Source organism: Prionailurus viverrinus, chromosome C1, assembly GCF_022837055.1.
Source record: "Prionailurus viverrinus isolate Anna chromosome C1, UM_Priviv_1.0, whole genome shotgun sequence".
Taxonomy (NCBI): Eukaryota; Metazoa; Chordata; class Mammalia; order Carnivora; family Felidae; genus Prionailurus; species Prionailurus viverrinus.
Genome location: NC_062568.1, coordinates 199,054,465 through 199,073,750, shown reverse-complemented (window position 1 = coordinate 199,073,750; position 19,286 = coordinate 199,054,465). Strand labels below are relative to the sequence as shown.

Here is a 19,286-nt window from a genome sequence, read left to right as displayed (position 1 = left end):
CTGAGGGAAAGCTTAAAAAGTACATCTCAAAGATTTCTAGACAGAAGAAAAAAGTCCTTGATCATTCAGAAGACAGTAATGGCACTCTGAATAGCAGTATCACTAATTCTTGTAACTATCAACTACAGCATCTGCCACAGTGACTTTTTTTTTTTTTTTTTTTGGTGATATTTCTTTTTGATAGTTGAGGGCCTCTGAGAAGGGGCTAAGTTAAAGGATTTCCATGATCCATTCCAACCCTCATATTCTAAGACTCTGATTCCTTTTATTCTCAATCGGAGCATTAAATAATGCTGGACACTATGGCTGTTTAGGGGCTGAACGATGAGTCAGCAGGTGAAGCCATTTGTGAGAAGCAGTTTCATTACACTTCCAACAACAGAGAAGCCAGCAAAAGACAGCTGCCATTGTTTACATTGCTGAACATGCTGTCAGTTTCACAGGCCTGTAAAACCACCTATTGTCAGCAAGCCCCATTTCTCTTAGTTAAGGGTTAAGAAGCACCAGACTTAGCTATCAGTTCCTAAAGCACAGTGAACAATCTCTTTTCTCAAAGCAACAACTAATATAAGTGCCTAAAAGAACATTCAAGAACCATGCTTGCAACAGGCAATGTGCCTCCATTTACAACAATCTGAGTCTCTTCAAAGACTACTCAAGTTATACATGCTCAGACACAGAAAAAAATGTTTCCAGTAAGAAAAACTAGGGTATTTAAATGAAACATACACACACCCACACAATGTTGTTAACTATCTAAAAGCACAATTCAGAGCTCCTTTAAAAGAACTGAGAATAAAGAGGCAAAATATATGAATTGCTACTCTTGAGAGCTAGCGAGTCCAAGCAACCTAAAACCCCATGGAATTACTTTCTCTTATGGTTTTATTTTCAACTCCGTTTCACTTCTCAGAACCGGAAGTGTTTCATCTTTAAGAATCTTGCTGTCCTAAGAAGGATCCCCTCCAAATACATTTTTCATTTCAAAGCTGTGATTTCCAATGAAGGACTGAACTGAAAAAGACCTCCCAATTGGTTTCTAGTTTCATATACAATGCCTCATCTAGACATTAAACCTAAGTTAATTTCCCTTTCATTTCAAAGGCAGATTAACCTAGTATTTCAAATTCCTCGCCGAATTAATAAGAAGATATAGATCTATCTGTATGTCTATCTACCTACATATATATATACCTACATTTACAAATATATGTATACACACACGCACACACACACATCTGTCTATATGTCACTATATATAGTGTCACAGGGCGCTATGACAAAAGATGCCCTAACTTGTGCTGAGCAGCAACTATTCACCATTATTTATCAAGACCATATGCTTATAAACTATAAACTTATAAATTCATAAGCTATCTACCATGAATCTGCTAACCAAACATGCACTCACTTAAATCAGAACTGTGTATTTTGGGGCACCTGGGTGGCTCAGGTGACTAACTCTTGATTTCATCTCATGTCACGATCTCATACTTCATGAGATCAAGCCTCACATTGGGCTCTACACTGACAGCTGGGAGCCTGCTCAGGATTTTCTCACTTTCTCTCCCTCTCCCTGTCCCCCACACATGTGCACTCTCAGAAAAACATTTTTAAAAAAAGAAACTGTATCTGTTTTTTAATATACATAAAGTTCAGGGTGCCTGGGTGGCTCAGTCTGTTAAGCATCCGACTCTTGGTTTCATCTCATGACTCTTGGTTTCAGCTCAAGTCATGATCTCGCAGTCTGAGTTGAAGCCCCACATTGGGCTCTGCAATGACAGCATGGGGCCTGCTTGGGATTCTGGGTCTCCCTCTCTCTGCCCCTCCCCCACTTGCTAGCTCGCTCTCTCTCAAAATAAACAAACATTTTTAAAAAATAAATAAAATATGTGAAATTCAAATGATCTTTAAATGCATGTTGGGTAACAGCCATGGAAATTTACATAGCTCCAAGTTTTCTTGAACAAAAATATCTATGCATGTTTCATAAATCTGGAAAACTGCAGATAAGAAAATAAACAAACTCAAAGCCACCCTCAGTAAAAGCATATACAACCTACTTTTAAAAGTTCCAAGTAAAAATTATAACTCACACGTCAATCTTGGATTCGAATTCTTTACTACAAATACATAAACCAATCCTGCCTCCTAACAACCTTGCAGAATGGTCCTCCTAAATCTCAAAATGACCGTTATCATTCCCCTAGCCTACAGCTGTGATGGCTCCCCTCTGTCATCTGGGTGAACTCCAAGCTCCTTAGTCTGACTTATAATGCCCTTTCTGTGGCCTCTATCTGTCCACTTCTTCACTCCAAACTGTTACTCTAGCAATGCTGAACAAGTCATTTTTCACTGTCTTGAGTTTCTGTACATGCTGATTACTGGCTGGAATACTCTTTTCCCAACCACTTTCTTTCATATGGCACATTCATCCTTCCAGATTCAATTTAGAGGTGTCCCCTTCTTGAGGAAGCCTCTTCCCTCATTCCTCCCAATCCTCCTCCACCCCACCCCCAAGATGAATGACCCTCCCCAGAGCTCCCATAGGCCTTGTGCTTACTGACTCCTGTTCACTTACCTTCTTATAGGTAGGTAGGACTGTAAGTCTCTCAAAGACAAAGACTTATTTCTAATCCCTCAGTGCTCAACAAACATCTACTGAATGACTAAACCAGAATACATAAACAAGAAAACAACTTTTTCTTTAAAAACCTATGGAGAATGTATCCCAATTCTGCTTTGTTTTACACTCCATGTGAAACAGCTTGCCAAATCATCAGTCCCCAGTTAGTATAAATATTGAACTAAGCAGTTACCAATTTGTAAGCCAGTCTCCTTAGGTCCACAAATTCATCATCCATGAGCTATTTTCACTGTTTCAAAAAGCCTAAGAAATTTTAAGTCAATCCACAATAACGAGGCAAAGACTGGCTAACTAAAACATCAGTTCCTTTTCTTCCGCTTAAAATGTACCAATTACGAGTGGTAACAATGAGTTTATTATGCTATGCTTAATTCCTGATCAGCATATAAAGATCTTTCATTAAAAATGTGCATTCAGGGGTGCCTGGCTGGCTCAGCTGGTAGAGCATGCAACTCCTGATCTCAAGGTCATGAGTTTGAGTGCCACACTGAGCTTAGAGTTTACTTTAAAAAAAAAAAAAAAAAAGTGGATTTAAAAAAAATTTTTAATGTTTATTTTTGAGACAGAGCACGAAGTGGGGGAGGGGCAGCAAGAGGTTGGGGGGGGGGGTGGGGGGGGGGGAGATACAGAATCTGAAGCAGGCTCCAGGCTCTGAGCTGTCAGCACAAGAGCCCGAAACAGGGCTTGAACCCACGAACAGCAGTATCATAACCTGAAGTCAGATGCTTAACCAACTGAGCCACCCAGGCACTCCCAAAACATGTAGATTTAAAGTGATGATTTCGTAACTGCTGCCCAGAATCCCAACAGCAGCCTATGAACAGCCAAGGCAGGTAGTAAGTGATTTAAAGGTTTTTAAAGGTTGTTTTAAATTATAAAAAATGTGATTATTATAGAAAATAAGCAAAAGTATAGACAAATGTAACTACCCAAACCAAAGCCTTTCGAGGACTAATTTAAACTTGCAAAGAAACACTGGAAAGAATTTCTCCTCAGTCTCCAATCTTCCTTGAATGTAGCAACAATTACACAGGCAGAGTTCAGAGTTTAAACCAAAAGGCTACCTTTCACATATTAAGTATCACTTTCTCCTATCTATATAAAGCTCAGTGGAAACCAAATCTGGAAAGCTCTAAGACTGTTTTCGGAGTTCTCTCTCCTCTTTCCCCTCAGCAGCTTCTTCGTCTTTTCTGTAGCTTCGCCATCTTCACATCAGCAGACACTGCATCGACTACTAAGAACATTTGCTTTCCTCTGGACTCTCTGTTATGCTTCTATTTCCACAGATTTGTCTAGCCCTCTCTGCTCATCTGACCTCCATCTCCTTATTTCCAAACATGTCCAGTTTACTTCCATCTGTTAAATGAGTAAGGGCACCTAAGAGGCAGAGGCCCCATCAGGTTTATTTTGTATCTCTGTCAACAACTAGCACATGCTGTTATTTAATAAACACTTGTTCCTTTAGTCATTTAATAAATAATTATTGTGTATGTACCAAGCATCAGGCACTATTAGCTTAATCTGTGGAATCAAAACAATGATCAATATTTCCCTTCCCCTTTCTACTTCTCTCTTTTCTCAAGATTTCATTACATTTTTCCTTCTCCCTTGAGCATCTTAACCTTGCCATTACTAGTTATCCTGTTCCCTTCAGTTGAGCCTTCAACTGAAAAGTAAATAAGCTACCTTCATAAATATGATTCTAGAAGACAAATACCCTTATCATTGACACTAATTTTCACAAATGCTAACTTTATGAACAGGCCAAAGCCTTCAATTTAATGAAAAGCATGGGTAGACTTACTTTCTGCACCGAGACTCTGTGTTTGATAAATAAATGATTAAATAAAGAAAGGAACAATTACAGTCTAAAGGAGATTAAGGAGAAATAATAACCAAATGCAATGTGGGATGCTGAAACAGAAAAGGAAGAGTGGAAAAGCCAGTAAAAATTATAATAAGGTTTGCAGTTTGATAATAGTGTATCACTGTTAATTTCCTGTGCTTGATAACTGTAATATGGTTATGGAAGATGTTAACATTAGGGGAAGGAGACAAGGTATGTAAGAGAACTCCTACTACTATTTTGGCAAGTTTTCTTTAAGTCTAAATTATTCAGGGTTCGGGGCATCTGGCTGGCTCAGCTGGTGGAGCATGTGACTCTTGGGATCTTGGGGTTGTAAGTTCAAGCCTCATGTTGAGTGTTGCAATTACTCAAAAATAAAATCTTAAATTAATTAATTAAGTTCAAATAAAGTTTCATTTTTTTAAAGAGGCTGACAATACCTTGCTCCTATTTAGTTCACATGCTAATGCCAAAGGCCTTTATAACTAAAAGACCTAATACAAACCGTTAGATGAAAGGATATAAGGTATTTTGCTGCTTCACAAAATATCAATGACATACCTAGAAATAGCATAGACTCCTAATTTTCTAAACTCTACATAAAGGTTACTAGATAGGATGACTGTATAATTTACCATCCAAACCAGGACCATTACAGGAGAAAGGAGATCTTAAGTCAAAGTGGTTACTGTTATTAAAAATATCAAATCAACTTGAGTCTGTACTAACTTGATGCTTTGGCAAGTTAGAGGCATCTCCCTCAAGCTCAGGAACAAATGCCCCTGGGAGACCGGACCAGAAAGGTACACCAAAGATCCCCAAAGAAGACTGCATAAAAGGAAAATAAGCCAGTACATGCGTATATGCTTGTATCTTTTAATTACGATTTTCAAAAGTCAAGAATAAGGGGCACCTGGGTGGCTCAGTCAGCTCAGTTCATGATCTCAAAGTTCATGAGTTCAACCCCCGCCTCAGGCTCTGTGCTGACAGCTTGGAGCCTGGAGCCTGCTTTGGATTCTTTGTCTCCTTCTCTCTCTGCCCCTCCCCCGCTCATGCTCTCTCTCAAAAATAAAATAAATGTTAAAAAATAAAATAAAATAAAATAAAATCACTGACTTTCCAGAGCAGCATTCAGCTTTCACTATCTTACCTAAAATGTACCACATTCAAGTATACTCACCCAGTCACAACGTAAAAGATATTAAGCTAAGGTCAAGTACTCTGCTGTCTGCGTTTGAAACAGCAGTTACCTCAGGAAGTTGGACTGGTTCCAAATTCTTATACTTCTAAAAAAGATCAACAATGTAATATTGAAAGTATCAGATGAATATATTAGCCTCAAAGCCTCAACAATATTAATCAGGTACTTGAGGTCATTAAAATTTTCCATCAGTAATTAAGATCCACTTTCTTCACGTATTTAATGAGCTAAGCTAAAGATATACATAACAATTTATAAGACTTAAAAGTAGATAAAATCTTAAAAAATAAGCAACCCTATTCCCACACTGTAATATTTCAAGTCACTGAAGAGACTTTGCGTGTATGTGTGTGTGTGTGAGATTGTGTGACTGTGGAAAATCTTTGTCCAAAATCATTTTTATTAGACCTGAAAGGTTACAAAAAGCCTCATTAATGTGGTCTTTTCCTGAATAGCAGAAAGGATCCTATTAGACAAGAGGTAAGCAGTATTTCCCAATTTTATTTCTTTATAATAGTATACACATTAGAATAGCCTGAGGGTATAACCTAACAAATACAAAATCAAATTTAATTTGAAACTTATATAAATGCTCTAGGCAGAACTAATATCCTATGTGAAATACAATAATACAAATAACCCAAGAATTTGTAACTTACAATTTCAATTCTTCCCAGCACAGCAAAATAGTCAAACGCCCATGTGTTATTTTTCACAAAGCTATCACTGCTTAATAGGAATTTATCTTAATAATAAAGATAGGCAAAATCTCTTTTGAGTAGCTCTTCTGTTTTTTTAGGCATTATACAAGAGGTGGAAATGATCAAAATTCATTTCTTCAATAAGTCATATTTCATAAATAGCACACCTCACAAAATCTCAAGCATTTAATAGATGATAAAACCTTAAATGTATTTCTGTGATGTCATTCCTAGTCTCTTAATCTTTCCTGTTCCTTATTTCAACTTGCACATGTCAGGGCACCTGGCTGGCTCAGTCAGTAGAGCAAGCAACTCTTGATCTCAAGGTTGGGTGTTCAAGCCCCACGCTGGGTGGAGAGATTACTTAAATAAATAAATCTTCCAACTTTCACACCTCAACAAATCTTCAAAAACACTGTTTCCATCATGTCAGTTTCCCAATAAATAAAAAACAAACAAAAGAAATACAATTGATTTTTGACAAAGCATCAAGACAATTCAAAGAATGCTCTTTTCAGCAAATAGTACTGAGACAAGTGAATAGTCACATGCAAAAGAATAAATCTGGACCTCTACTTCACATCATACACAAAAATTAGCTCCAAATGGATCAAAGACCTCAGTGTAAGAGCTAAAATTGTAAAAATCTTAGGGTAAACAAAGGAGTAAATTTCCATGACCTTGGATTAGGGAAAGCCTTCTTACACACACACTAAGGAAGCACAAATGACAAAAGGGAAAAAAAAAACAAACATAATTTGATTTAATCAAAATTAAAAATTTTTGTGCATCAAAGGACACTACCAAGAAAATGAAAAGACAACCCACTGAATGAGATAAAATATTTGTAAATGTTATATCTGATTAGGGACTTGGATCTAGAATATATAAAGAACTCTTAACAACTCAATAATAAACCCATTAAAAACTGGGTAAAGGATTTGAACAGACATTTCTCCAAAGACAGATGGCCACTAAACACAAGAAAAAATGCTCAATATCATTAGCCATCAAGGAAATATAAATCAAAGCCATAATAAGATATCACTTCACACCCACTAGGATGGCCTATAATAAAAAAAGATAATGACAAGTGTTGCAACCCTCATACTTTGCTGGTAGGAATGTAAAATGGCGCAAACTTTGGAAAAAGTTTGGCACTTTCTCAGAATGTTAAACGTGGAGTTACCTTATAAAACCTAGCAACTGTACAAAGTATATACCCAAGAGAAATGAAAACATATATCCACGTTAAACATTCATAGCATAACTGTACGTAATAGTCAAAAAGGTGAACAACCCAAATGTCCACCAACTGATGAATAAATAAATGTGACAGAACAGTATTCAGCAATTGAAAAAAAGTATTGAAACATACTACAATGCAGATGAACCTTGAAAACATTATGCAAAGTGAGAGAAACCAGTCACAAGAGACTCCATATTATACTGTATCATTTATACGAAATATGCAGAATGGGCAAATCTACAGAGGCAGAAAACAGATTAGTATTTGCTTCAGGCAGAATTAGGGAGGTGGAAATGGGAAGTCCAATGGGTTTCTTTTGAGAGTGATGAGTATGATCTAAAATTCATTTTGGTGATAGCTGCACAACTCTGTGAACATAAAATTACTGAATGGTAGACTCTAAACGGGTGGCTTGTGTGGTATGCAAACTGTATTTCAATAAAGCCATAAAAAAAAAAAAAGTAACGGTTTCTTTCTCACAAATGAAGCCTAACCTTCTCTTATTTTTTTTTTTTTAAACATTTATTTATTTTTGAGACAGAGAGAGACAGAGCATGAACGGGGGAGGGTCAGAGACCGAGGGAGACACAGAATCCGAAGCAGGCTCCAGGCTCTGAGCTGTCCGCACAGAGCCGGACGCAGGGCTTGAACCCACAGACGGTGAGATAGTGACCTGAGCCAAAGTCGGAGGCTCAACCGACTGAGCCACCCAGGCGCCCCTAACCTTCTCTTATGATTCAAAGCCCTCTAACACGTGGATCCATTATTTCAAGCATTCTACCACAAGAGCCCTCCACTCCAAGCACACTAATAAGGATTCTCACAACCCAGCATACAGCATGCTTATTTCAAGCCCAAACCTTTGTTCAAGCTGATTGCTCACTCACCACAATCCACTCCCCTCTGCCCATCCAAACCCTGACCATAGTCTTAAACTCTTGTTCCCAATATTTTTAAAATTCATCTTTCAGTTCAAATTCTTTCTCTCATATGCTATTTTCTGGAGTCTAGAAAAAGCCAGGAGTCTTCCCACCCTTTCTTACATCCCTCTCTATTCTACCTTTCCATTCTCACCGTAAAATACTGTATTCTGGGGGCACCTGCATGACTCAGTGTGTTAAATCTCCAATTTTGGCTCAGGTCATGATCTCGCGGTTTGTGAGTTTGAGCCCCATGTCAGGCTCTGCACTGTCAGCTCCCCGGGAGCCTGCTTCAGATTCTGTGTCTCCCTCTCTCTCTGCCCCTTCCCTGCTTGCACTCTGTCTCTCTCTCTCTCTCTCTCTCTCTCTCTCAAAGGTGAATAAATGTTTTTTTAAAATGCTGTATTCTGGCTCAAAATTGGCTGTATTTACTTTACCGCCACCCTGTTCCCCTACCCCCCGTCCTGTCATTCCAAAATTGTTTGTTCCCAGACTTGAAGTTCTCTAACCCCACATGAATCCCTTATTGTTTTTTCCTCCTTTCCTCCTTCCTTCCAATCACTCCATATAACACCAACATTTCCTGAAAAACAATTAAAGGAGCTATCATGATAGCATGTATACATTCTAAAACTATCTGGAGTAAATACCACCTTGGCCACCAGTCTTTTTTTTTTCTTGTTTTAGTTTAATATGCTTGAATACATGAAGATGAATTCAAAAGGATAGTAAAAAAAATGTACATATTTGTAGGAGCAAAAAAAAAACCTGTGAAGTTACATCAAATTTAATGTTATAAATAATGCAAAACATTTTGGCCACAGTAACTCAAAAACATTTGACTTACTGATAAAGGTTTCAGCTCTTATCTTTCTAACGTACACTACCACCTTCTGAGTACAAATCAAAGGTAAAAGAGTATCCTCAAGAAAACCTTGCCAAAGAACAAAAAACAATTCATTCCAAATTAAGAAAACCAACCAAAAAGCCTTTTCTGCTGGTGGAGAATTAAATAACAAAATAAGCAAGATACAAAACTACATATATATATATACATATATATATATATACACGTGCATATATACATATGCACACACGTATGTATACATACGTATATATATATATATATACACACATATATATGTGTCATTTTTTAACAATAAAATTGTCAAGTATTTAAAAAAAAAAGCCTTTATATGTAATTTGACCTCAAGTTAGGTTACAAAAAAAAGGGCAGAATTTAAGCCCCTTAAAGTCCATAGAAAAAAGTATATAGAAGGGGAGCCTGGGTGGCTCAGTGGGTTAAGAGTCTGACTCTTGATTTTGGCTTAAGTCCTGATCTCGAAGTTCGTGAGATCGAGCCCAGGGTTGGCACGCAGCCTGTTTGGGGCTCTTCCTCTCTCCCTCTCCCCCTCCCCTGCTTGCTTGCCTGCACAGTCTGTCTGTCTGTCTGTCTGTCTGTCTGTCTCTCTCTCTCTCTCTCTCTCTCTGTCTCTCTCTCTCAAAATTAAATAAAAACTTTTTTTTTTTTTTTTTTTTTTTTTTTTTTTAATTTATTTTTGGGACAGAGAGAGACAGAGCATGAACGGGGGAGGGGCAGAGAGAGAGGGAGACACAGAATTGGAAACAGGCTCCAGGCTCTGAGCCATCAGCCCAGAGCCCGACGCGGGGCTCGAACTCCCGGACCGCGAGATCGTGACCTGGCTGAAGTCGGACGCTTAACCGACTGCGCCACCCAGGCGCCCCGAAACTTTTTAAGATTTTTTTAAAAAAAGGAAAAGAAGAAAGTACAGAAAAATATATACCAAAATGTTAACAGTGGTTGTCTCTATATACTAAGATTATGAGTGACTTTCTACTTATCCGTATTTTTTAATTTCCTGATTTGATTATGTTACTCGTAGAATCGTAAAACAAAATTTTTAATAGTAACATTTAACTATAAATGTTTTTCCTCTTTGGCCTTCTACCAACCCAAATCACATGTATCTATTCTTCAAAGGCAACTCAACCACATTGGATGACTTTGTAAACTGGGTCCATGTTATTCCATCTCAAATAAAATTATGGAACTATTATCAATTACTTATCAGCACAAAACAATTTTAGGGCAGTCTTGTGGTTCCATCTATATTAGCCCTAAAACTTATCCTAAAACAGATCCCCAGACTAACTTAACCAACATTTCAACATTTACAGATTTCGTATCTACCACGGACTGCTCCAAGTGCTGGCAGTTCAACAGCAAACCAAACTGACAAAAATCTCTGCCTTTAGGGACCTCACATTCTACTGATAAAATTTAGAATCTCATGAGAGGGAACACACATGGGCTTGAAAAAGTACAAAACTGCTACTAGTTAATAAAGGTCATAAAAACTGACAAATTTCAAATGTACTTAAAATAGTTTAAACTATCTCAAATTTCAGCTGAGGCTACAAGATTCAAAAACTCCCTCTGGTTGGCAGCAAGCCAAAGAACTAGGAGCCATTTGAGAATTCAGAAGTAGCTTGGGATCTTGCAATACTTCATCGATGTAAATCTCAGCTGCAATGTATACACTGCTTGAAGTCAGGCACCTGGCTATTAATCAGGAAACAGTTTCCTATTATATTAGCTCGGAGTATTATTCCTACAATAAAAATAGATCGTGTCTCATCACAAGAGTTTACTCCAAAATTTACTTTCCCTTATACCTCATAATGAATTACCTGTTATCATCAATGAGAGCCAGCCAGCATCCGGCCATGGCCACCTTATTTTATGGTCTCAAGTCATCATACAATCTTCGCTGTCGCAAGAGGCGAAGATAAGGAAGTCACAGAGGCATTTCAGTCTGTCTAATTCTAACTTTATTTTTGTTTAATTTAGTCCTTTTTTTAAAAGTTTATTTATTTTGAGAGAGAGAGAAAGAGTGAGAGGTCGCACAGGAGGGGCAGAGAAAGGGAGAGAGAGAGAATTCCAAGCAAGCTTCACACTTCAGCGCAGATCCCAATGCAGGGCTCAAACTCACAAACCGTGATGAGCCAAAATCAAGGGTCTGACACTTAACCAACTGAGCCACCCAGGCGCCCCTAAATCTAACTTTAATAAGCCCCAAACCAGAGGCTTCTAATATAAGTAAGTAGCCCTCCGCATGATCCATGCTAGCATGCTTCTAATGTCAATATGTCACCACAGAAACATGTTACTGACCATCAGACAAAGAATCCATTAGTAGGTCTCTACAAATCCTTCCTACCTACTTGGAAGAACAAAACAAACCTCACACCATAATCTTCAGACTTATAAACCACTGTAATTCAAGAGAGTCACTTAATAAACTAGTCTAATTCCTCCATTTTAGAGAAAGGGAAACTGATGCCTAGAGCAGTTATGGGACTATTCCAGGATAATACCTCTGTAAAAATTGAAAACTCAAACGCACATCCAGATTTTTTTTTAACTCCAAATCAGGTACACTTCTCAACACATCAAGCTAAATTTACTTCTATTTCAAAGCTAGCTGGTACTGTTTCCAGGTCAAAATCTAGTTTCAAAAGGACAGGGAGGTATTATGGGAGGAGTGGGAAGGAGACTAGGAAAGGACCAACCACAGAGAGCAGATCTGAAATGTATCTTCTCATACTCTAATTCTTCAGATTATGGTGCAGAAGATACTTTGAATCTGTGGCGACTGTGTTTTGGTTACCATGTTCTGGGCTACCTCCTCCAGCTTCTCTGCTCCTGCTAAAAACATGAAACGTGACTGAAATCCATTTACTAAAGTTCTATGCAGCAGCAACAGCAATGGAATTGGCAAAAGTCAGCTGGCAGGAGAAAGCTCTGACACCTCAGGTAATTCTTACTCAATTCTTCTAATGTAGCTTAGATGTCAGTTTCTTCTAAGCTCTAATTCCTCCTTTCCATAAGACTAACTAAGCTCTTACAGCAGAGTTATGAAGGTGCTTGCCTCATGGTATTGTCATTCACTTGTCGGGACCAACTTCTTTGAAGGCAAAAGGTTTTCAAACCTAGATCTAGCACTGAGTCTGGCACACAGTAGGTGCTCAAAAAAAGAACAAATGCATTTTAAAACCTGCCACTTACATTAAATCCCCAATATAAATGGCTAAAACGTGGCAACCCTATTATGATTTAAAGCATGGTTTTCAGGGCGCCTGGGTAGTTCAGTCAGTTAAGCATCCAACTCTTGTTCTCTGCCCCGCCCCTGCTTGCATCCAAGCAAGCTCTCTCCCAAACTAAATAAACATTAAAAGAACAAAAATAACAAAACATGGTTTTCAAATATTTTTTAGCAACAGAACTTTTTGTAAAAATCTTATCAAAAACCCCAATGTGGAAAAACAACATATCATCAGTCTTTACGTGGTTTCATCTCCGTTTGACAGAAAATACCACACTTTAAGACTTGTAAGCCTAGGAGCGGCGGAGGCAAGAGCCAGTGTGACTCCGGCGTCTAAGTCACGTTCTTCCTTCTGCATCATCTTGCATCAATCTCCCCCTCTTCTTCCTAGAAGAGGATCTGCCCTTTAAGACCACACATCCATCTTTGTTGGTGGTGGGGCTTAGGAATAGAGAGACTGCTGGCCGCTTCATGAGTTAAGAGTTCTAGTTGCTAGTTACAATGGTATTTTGCTGGAGGCCTTGCTAACTTCTGAACAAGCAGAAACAGGCACGGAGTCAAATGAGGCAGGCCTATTCTTATGCTGCAAGGCTCGGTGAGGTAAAGATAACCTACTTGTCTAGCAGTATGTGGCTATGAACTAATTAAAACAAGATACAGTATCATGGCAGTCTAGATTACTCCACAGAGCCTCTTTACTGTATACAGACCTTCCCCTAGCTACTTCCCACTCTCATATGCAGACGTGGTAAGAAGGAACGTGGCACAGTAAAAGGACACTTGTGAGCTTGGGAGCTCGTCATACCACGGTCTGAACTGCGGGCCACCAATTACTAGATGGACAACCTTGGGAACATTATTTAACTTCTCTGCTCTTCAGTTTCCTCATCTATAAAACAGAGACACGGGGCGCCTGGGTGGCGCAGTCGGTTAAGCCTCCGACTTCAGCCAGGTCACGATCTCGCGGTCCGTGAGTTTGAGCCCCGCGTGGGGCTCTGGGCTGATGGCTCAGAGCCTGGAGCCTGTTTCCGATTCTGTGTCTCCCTCTCTCTCTGCCCCTCCCCCGTTCATGCTCTGTCTCTCTCTGTCCCAAAAATAAACAAACATTGAAAAAAAAATTTAAAAAAAAAAAACAAAAAAAACAGAGACACTACCTACCTCATAAGGATTCTTGTGAGAATTAAGTAAAACCATGCATGTATGGTACCTAGAGGAGTAGGCACTCAATAAATGAATACTATTATTATTACTCAGATCTAGCTTTGGTAAAGAAGCAAAAAAGAGAAAAAAACAAATGTTATTGGCTGCAACCTACAGAACTGAAAATCGACACAGAAAACAAAACGAAAAGCCAATGGGCATACTTGTTTTTAACATATGTCATTTTGGGGTTGCCAGAGGCCTTTACCAAATCTAGTTCCTTCAAAGAACCCACTGCCCTGATTTTTTTAACCCAACTGGCTGCCCCAAAACAGTAACTAGACTCCCCAGAAGTGTCAGCAGCTCTGGGAGAAATGACACCCTGAAGTCTTTCCGTATAAATAGAACACTGTGTATTCCTAACAGACTCAAAATTGTTCTAAGTCAGAACTATTTGGGCACCTAAATTCAAACTCATTTACCTTTAATTATCTGAAGGGTAAGCAATTTCCATCTAAAGGGACTAGGTTTTAAGGGGAGGTCCAAGAAGCCCCTGAAAATGTAAGCAACAGTTTCTGTGGAGAGGTCTATAAGCTTTCATCAAAAATGTCAAGGTTGTTTGTTACCCAGAAAAGGTTAAGAATCACTTTTAAGATGCTCAACAGAGCTTCTGGGAAGCTCATACGAGGAAGCTGGGTTGAGCATATCTCAAGGCAAGTATCTTTAAGTGCCAATTTCATAAACTATTCATATTGGATTGTGTCATAGAAACTCTAAGCACCTTCCTGCCTCACCAGTAGCACTTTTCACAGCAGGGCTTATCCTTTCATCCCTGCCACCCTTCCACCATCCCTGCCACCCTTCATCATGTCCCATTCCTTCCCAAGCCCCAATCCCTGCCTCTTTGCAGTCAAAGGCCTGTACCTGCAGTGGTTTTCTGGGCCTGCCATGTAAGAACAAAGTCTACTTGAGCAGGTCCCGGTTTATATTCAAATTCATTACTGCCAACATTTCCCTTCATTTCTGATTTGTCACTTGGACACTAAGTACAAACGAAGGACACTTTGTCAGGTGAATCTCTTTTCAGTATTTTTACAAATTTAAAATACTACATGAACTTATTAATTCAATTTGAACACAACTGCACCCATATGTTTTGAGGAACTGGAGAGCTAACCAAGCCATAGAAAGAGCAACTCCAGCTTTCACCCCAGTATCAATGTTTCCCTGCGTGTCAACTTATCACATAATGGCCACTCTCCCCAAACAGATACAAATTCCCACACTCCCTCAGGGTAGAAAAGCGGCACTGCTCTATTTGGATCCATTTTAACCAATTCCCCACTACCATGGATAACATTTCATCGTTTTGTTCTAATGACATGTAACCCATACCTCATTTACTATACGAGCTTTTAGATTTTACTAACTGAAACCTTGCAGTGCATAAAGCAAAAAGATAACAGAACTGTGAAATACATCAAGAATTTTAATTTCTTCTGACACGAGGCAAAGCAAAAACGCAAAGCCACATAAAATCAACTACCGCATTATTACTACAAACAGGCGTTAAGAATCCTCTCCATGGGAAATTACACCTTAAATTTACGCCCTTTAACAATTGTTGCAGTATTAGTAACTACTTTCATGTTGCAACCAACTCAGAGCTTTTATAAGTCCTTTCTTTGTGAAATGCCTTGAGAAAAAGCACATTTGAAACATCTAAGTCGCAGCTCCTTGTGTCCAAGTACCACCACCAAATTCACCAAGCACTGGTCCTTTACTTATCACTCTGCACATCAAGAACACTATGGGCTTCCTTTGAATGCTAAATTGCCAAAATAGCTCCAATTTAGGACTGACGAGTTTACTTTGGTGGTATGGTACATAAGCTTATAACCCTAACCACGCATGAGCAGTCAAGACCAAAAAAAAAAAAAAAAAAAAAAAAAGAGACAAATTAGAAAGGAATTCAAACTCACTAAATGAAGATACGTTCAACAGATCCAGCACTGAGCTCCACCTTGAAGCAGGCAAATCAGCCAATCTTTTTTTTCCTAAAGTAAAGCAACTAGGGATACTGATCAAAACTAACCAGATTTTCCATGAGCAACACTAAGGTATCACTTAGCATTCTCAACCGTGAAAAATTCTTAATTGAACAGAATCATGCAGATTAAAAACATTATGAAATCAGTACACACATCACACTGGAACGGAATTTATCTTTACTCTGCACCACACTGCCTGGATTGAATAACAATATTTAGAGAACAGAGAAAACGACACTTGACAGAAACCAAAAGGATGACCTGAAATGACTCCAGAAGGGAGATACCTTTCCCTTCTCAAAGCAATCGATACAGGCAGGAGTCAAACTACGGACTGTGAAATCATCTGTGGACTTCACAGCAGTTATACGCTCTAACGCCCTACCCTCTCTGGAAGTCAAACACAAAATGACACAAATACAAAAACACAACACATCTAACATCCAATGGTGATTTATTGATTTACACGAATACAACGGATGGGGACGGAAGGTGCATGATGAAATATTATTCTCAGGTAGGTAATACCTTTCTAAATCTCCGTGGAATTCATCAATTCATCGCTTTACCTTCACCGGCTAGTTTCTGACTAACATACCTCGCCATCAAGTCTTTTCAATCAAAGCTGTCCAAAAATTCTACAATCGAGTAAATAACATGAAATTAGATACAGTCAATGCTAGAATTTCCTCCAGGAGCCCTGATCCCCTCTAGACATCAGGCCTAAGAAAAGGAAATTAAAGTCTTTAAAAATATCCATCATAACGCGAGCCTTCCAAGAAGTGAGACTTTTGAGGGTGATGGGTAATGTCAGTTAACTTCCTCTTCCTTTAAAAAGGTCAAAGACAGGGAAGCGTCCGGTGTAACATTTCCTCCTCAGATCGCGTTCCACCACAAACCACATCACAACCCGCCCCCCCCATCACTAAACAACATTAGCCAGAGGGGGTGCTTTCTGTACATTTTCACCATAGATTTAAAATCCAACTTACCTCAGAAACGAGCTGAGATTAGTTTCAAACAGGAAATTTACCAACAAAGTTTATTATGTACTAATAATAAGTAGGGAAGCCCACCAGGCCCCGCCGCAGGGGGAGCAAAAGGGAGATGGTGGAGGTGGAGGAGGTGGAGGAGGAGGAGGAGGAGGACGTCGTGGTGGAGGAGGGAGAAGAGGAGGAGGAGGTGGTCGTCTAGGTCGTGGTGGTGGTGGAGGAGGAGAAGGGGGAGCGGGGGGAGGGGGAGGAGGAGGAGGAGGAGGAGGAGGAGGAGGAGGAGGAGGAGGAGGAGGGTGTAGTCCTCACAACAATCAGAAAAGCCTTCCCCGCAGGGCTGGTCCCAGGCACCAGCAAATTCGGCCTAATAAAGGGGGGCGGGGGGGGGTGCGAGGAGGGAGAGGCGGGGGGGGGGGGGCGGTGCGAGGAGGGAGAAGGGGGGGAGAAGCGAGGAGGGGGAAGGGTCCCCCAGCTCTAAAAGGGAAGGGCTGCAGAGGCCGGGCCGAGCGGAGCTAGTTTTCACAGTACTGCAGAGGGTCCAGGGCCCCCCCCCCCCCTCCGCAGTGCTGCTGCCGCCGGGGCACCCCAAAAGCTCCGGCCCACCCGGCTGCGGGGACTCGGGCGGCAGCCCCTTCCCTGGCTGGACTGTGGCAGCCGGCAGGAGGGTCCCCGGGGAGCCACGGGCCCCTGGGCTGTGGCGAGGAGCCGAAGGGCCGGCAGGAAGGTGAAAAGGATACTGTTGGGGCGCCTGGGTCTGGAGGGCCCTGATGTTCGGGTGAGGAGGGGCCGCTGCCGCCGCCGCCGCCGCCGCTGCCGCCGCCGCTGCTGCTGCTGCCGCCGGGTGAGGAGGCGGTACCGCTGCTGCCGCCGCCGCCGCCGCTCCGGTGCCGGGTCCGGTTCCTGCTGCAGCCGCTGAGCCTGATTTCAGAGCCGGTTTCTGCGGTAAACTCATGGCAAAGCGAAGCCACCAACCCCCCCAGAGCGGGACCGGGCGCGCCGGGGTGCAGGGGCCGGGGGCAGCGGGGGGGCGGGATGGGGGCAGACCCGGGGAGGCGGCGGGAGCGGGGGGCCGGGGGGAGTCTGGGAGGAGGAGGAGGAGGGGGCCGGGGCCGGTCACACACGCCCGCCGCCGCCGCCGCCGCCGCCGCCGCCGCCGGCAGCAGCAGCCGCCCCGCGGGCCAGCACCACCGGCTGCCGGTCTCCGTGACAACGCGACCCCAGGGGGGGGGCCGGACCCGGCGGGGGGCAGGAGGCGGAGAGACCGGACCTTTCACGGCAATATCCTCATGGGCCGGCGGCGGGGGGTCTTTATCCCCCTCCCCGGGGGAAGCGGCGCCCTTCTCGGTAGCGGGGCTCAGGCGATGCCGGCGGATTTTCTTCACTCAACGAGCAGAGCATCCAACATGGCGCTGCGGCCGCCTCCAGCAGTCCGGCAGGACGGCCGCTCGGAAAACTTCGGGCCTTTTCGGAGAGGCTCGGGAGGCCGAGGGTGGGAAGCGCCTTCGGCTCTTTCCGGAGACTGAGAGCGGTCGGGATTCTTCGGAGACGCTCGGGGGCGTCTTCGGCCGCCGTTCGGGAGAGCTCTGGGGCTGACTCGTCTCCTCGGGAAAGATCGGCGAGAGGGGCTTCCCAGGCTCGCCGCCGCGGGGGTGCGGGTTGGAGGCAGAGACCAAAGGCGAGGTCTGGTCCGCCAGAACCCTCCCCTGCCGCCCAGCCTCGAAGAACAATGGCAACGGCCCTGGAGCCTGCGGTCCGCAGAGCCCTGCCCGCAGGGGCGGGAGGCAGCGAGGCGAGAAACCTCGGTTACAGTGGAAGGAACCGCTTAACCAGAGTGAAACCGCTGGAAAGGAACCCGCTGCGTGCATCTATTAGCATAATAAGTAGCACTCGCTGGCCTCTAATGCAGCTCGCGTCCATTGTGTCACTTCGCCCTAGTACACTCTGAGGAGTAAGTGGAATGAGGAGCCTCGCTTCCAGAGCACTTTGAGGCCGGGAGAGGAAAAGTGACTGGCCCAAGGTCACCCATCTGGGAAGAGGCAGAGCCAAGCCTGGATCTGAATTCCACCTTCCTCTGGAAGACCCTTGCCGACTCCCAAGTTGCCCGGGGACCTGATGCAACCCTCATCTAATCAGCAGCCTGGTCCGGGGGTTCTGTGGACGGATTTTTCCAAGGCCTGCCCCATGACTGGAGCGCCCCTCGACCAGCAGCAGCTCTGCAGTGGCCTATGCCAAGGTGACACTTGTCCTTCTCTTCCTACAGGGCCGACCAAGACCGCCCAGCCCCACCCCGCACATGCCACCCCAAGGCAGGGGCCTTGTCCTCGGCACAGGTGATTGCGTGGAAAGGAATCTCAGGGATCAACGGAATGATCCCAGCAGTAATGGTTACCAGGCACAGAGCACTTCATATTC

The 19,286-nt window shown here is 42.3% G+C and overlaps 1 protein-coding gene across 4 annotated transcripts in view; it reads right to left on the bottom strand.

Moving 5' to 3' along the window:
• EIF4G3 (eukaryotic translation initiation factor 4 gamma 3) overlaps nt 1–17,936 on the bottom strand; it is a 315,733-nt gene extending 297,797 nt beyond the window's left edge. For 2 of the 4 annotated variants that reach the window (XM_047873067.1, XM_047873072.1), the window contains exon 1: nt 17,612–17,936. In XM_047873067.1, coding sequence (XP_047729023.1) covers nt 17,612–17,826 — 215 coding nt within the window. In that variant the 5' untranslated portion in view covers nt 17,827–17,936. Of the gene's footprint in view, nt 1–15,813; nt 15,833–17,611 lie in introns of those variants that run through there. The other 2 variants (XM_047873080.1, XM_047873077.1) reach the window with 2 other exon arrangements.
• Nucleotides 17,937–19,286: the final 1,350 nt, after the last annotated feature.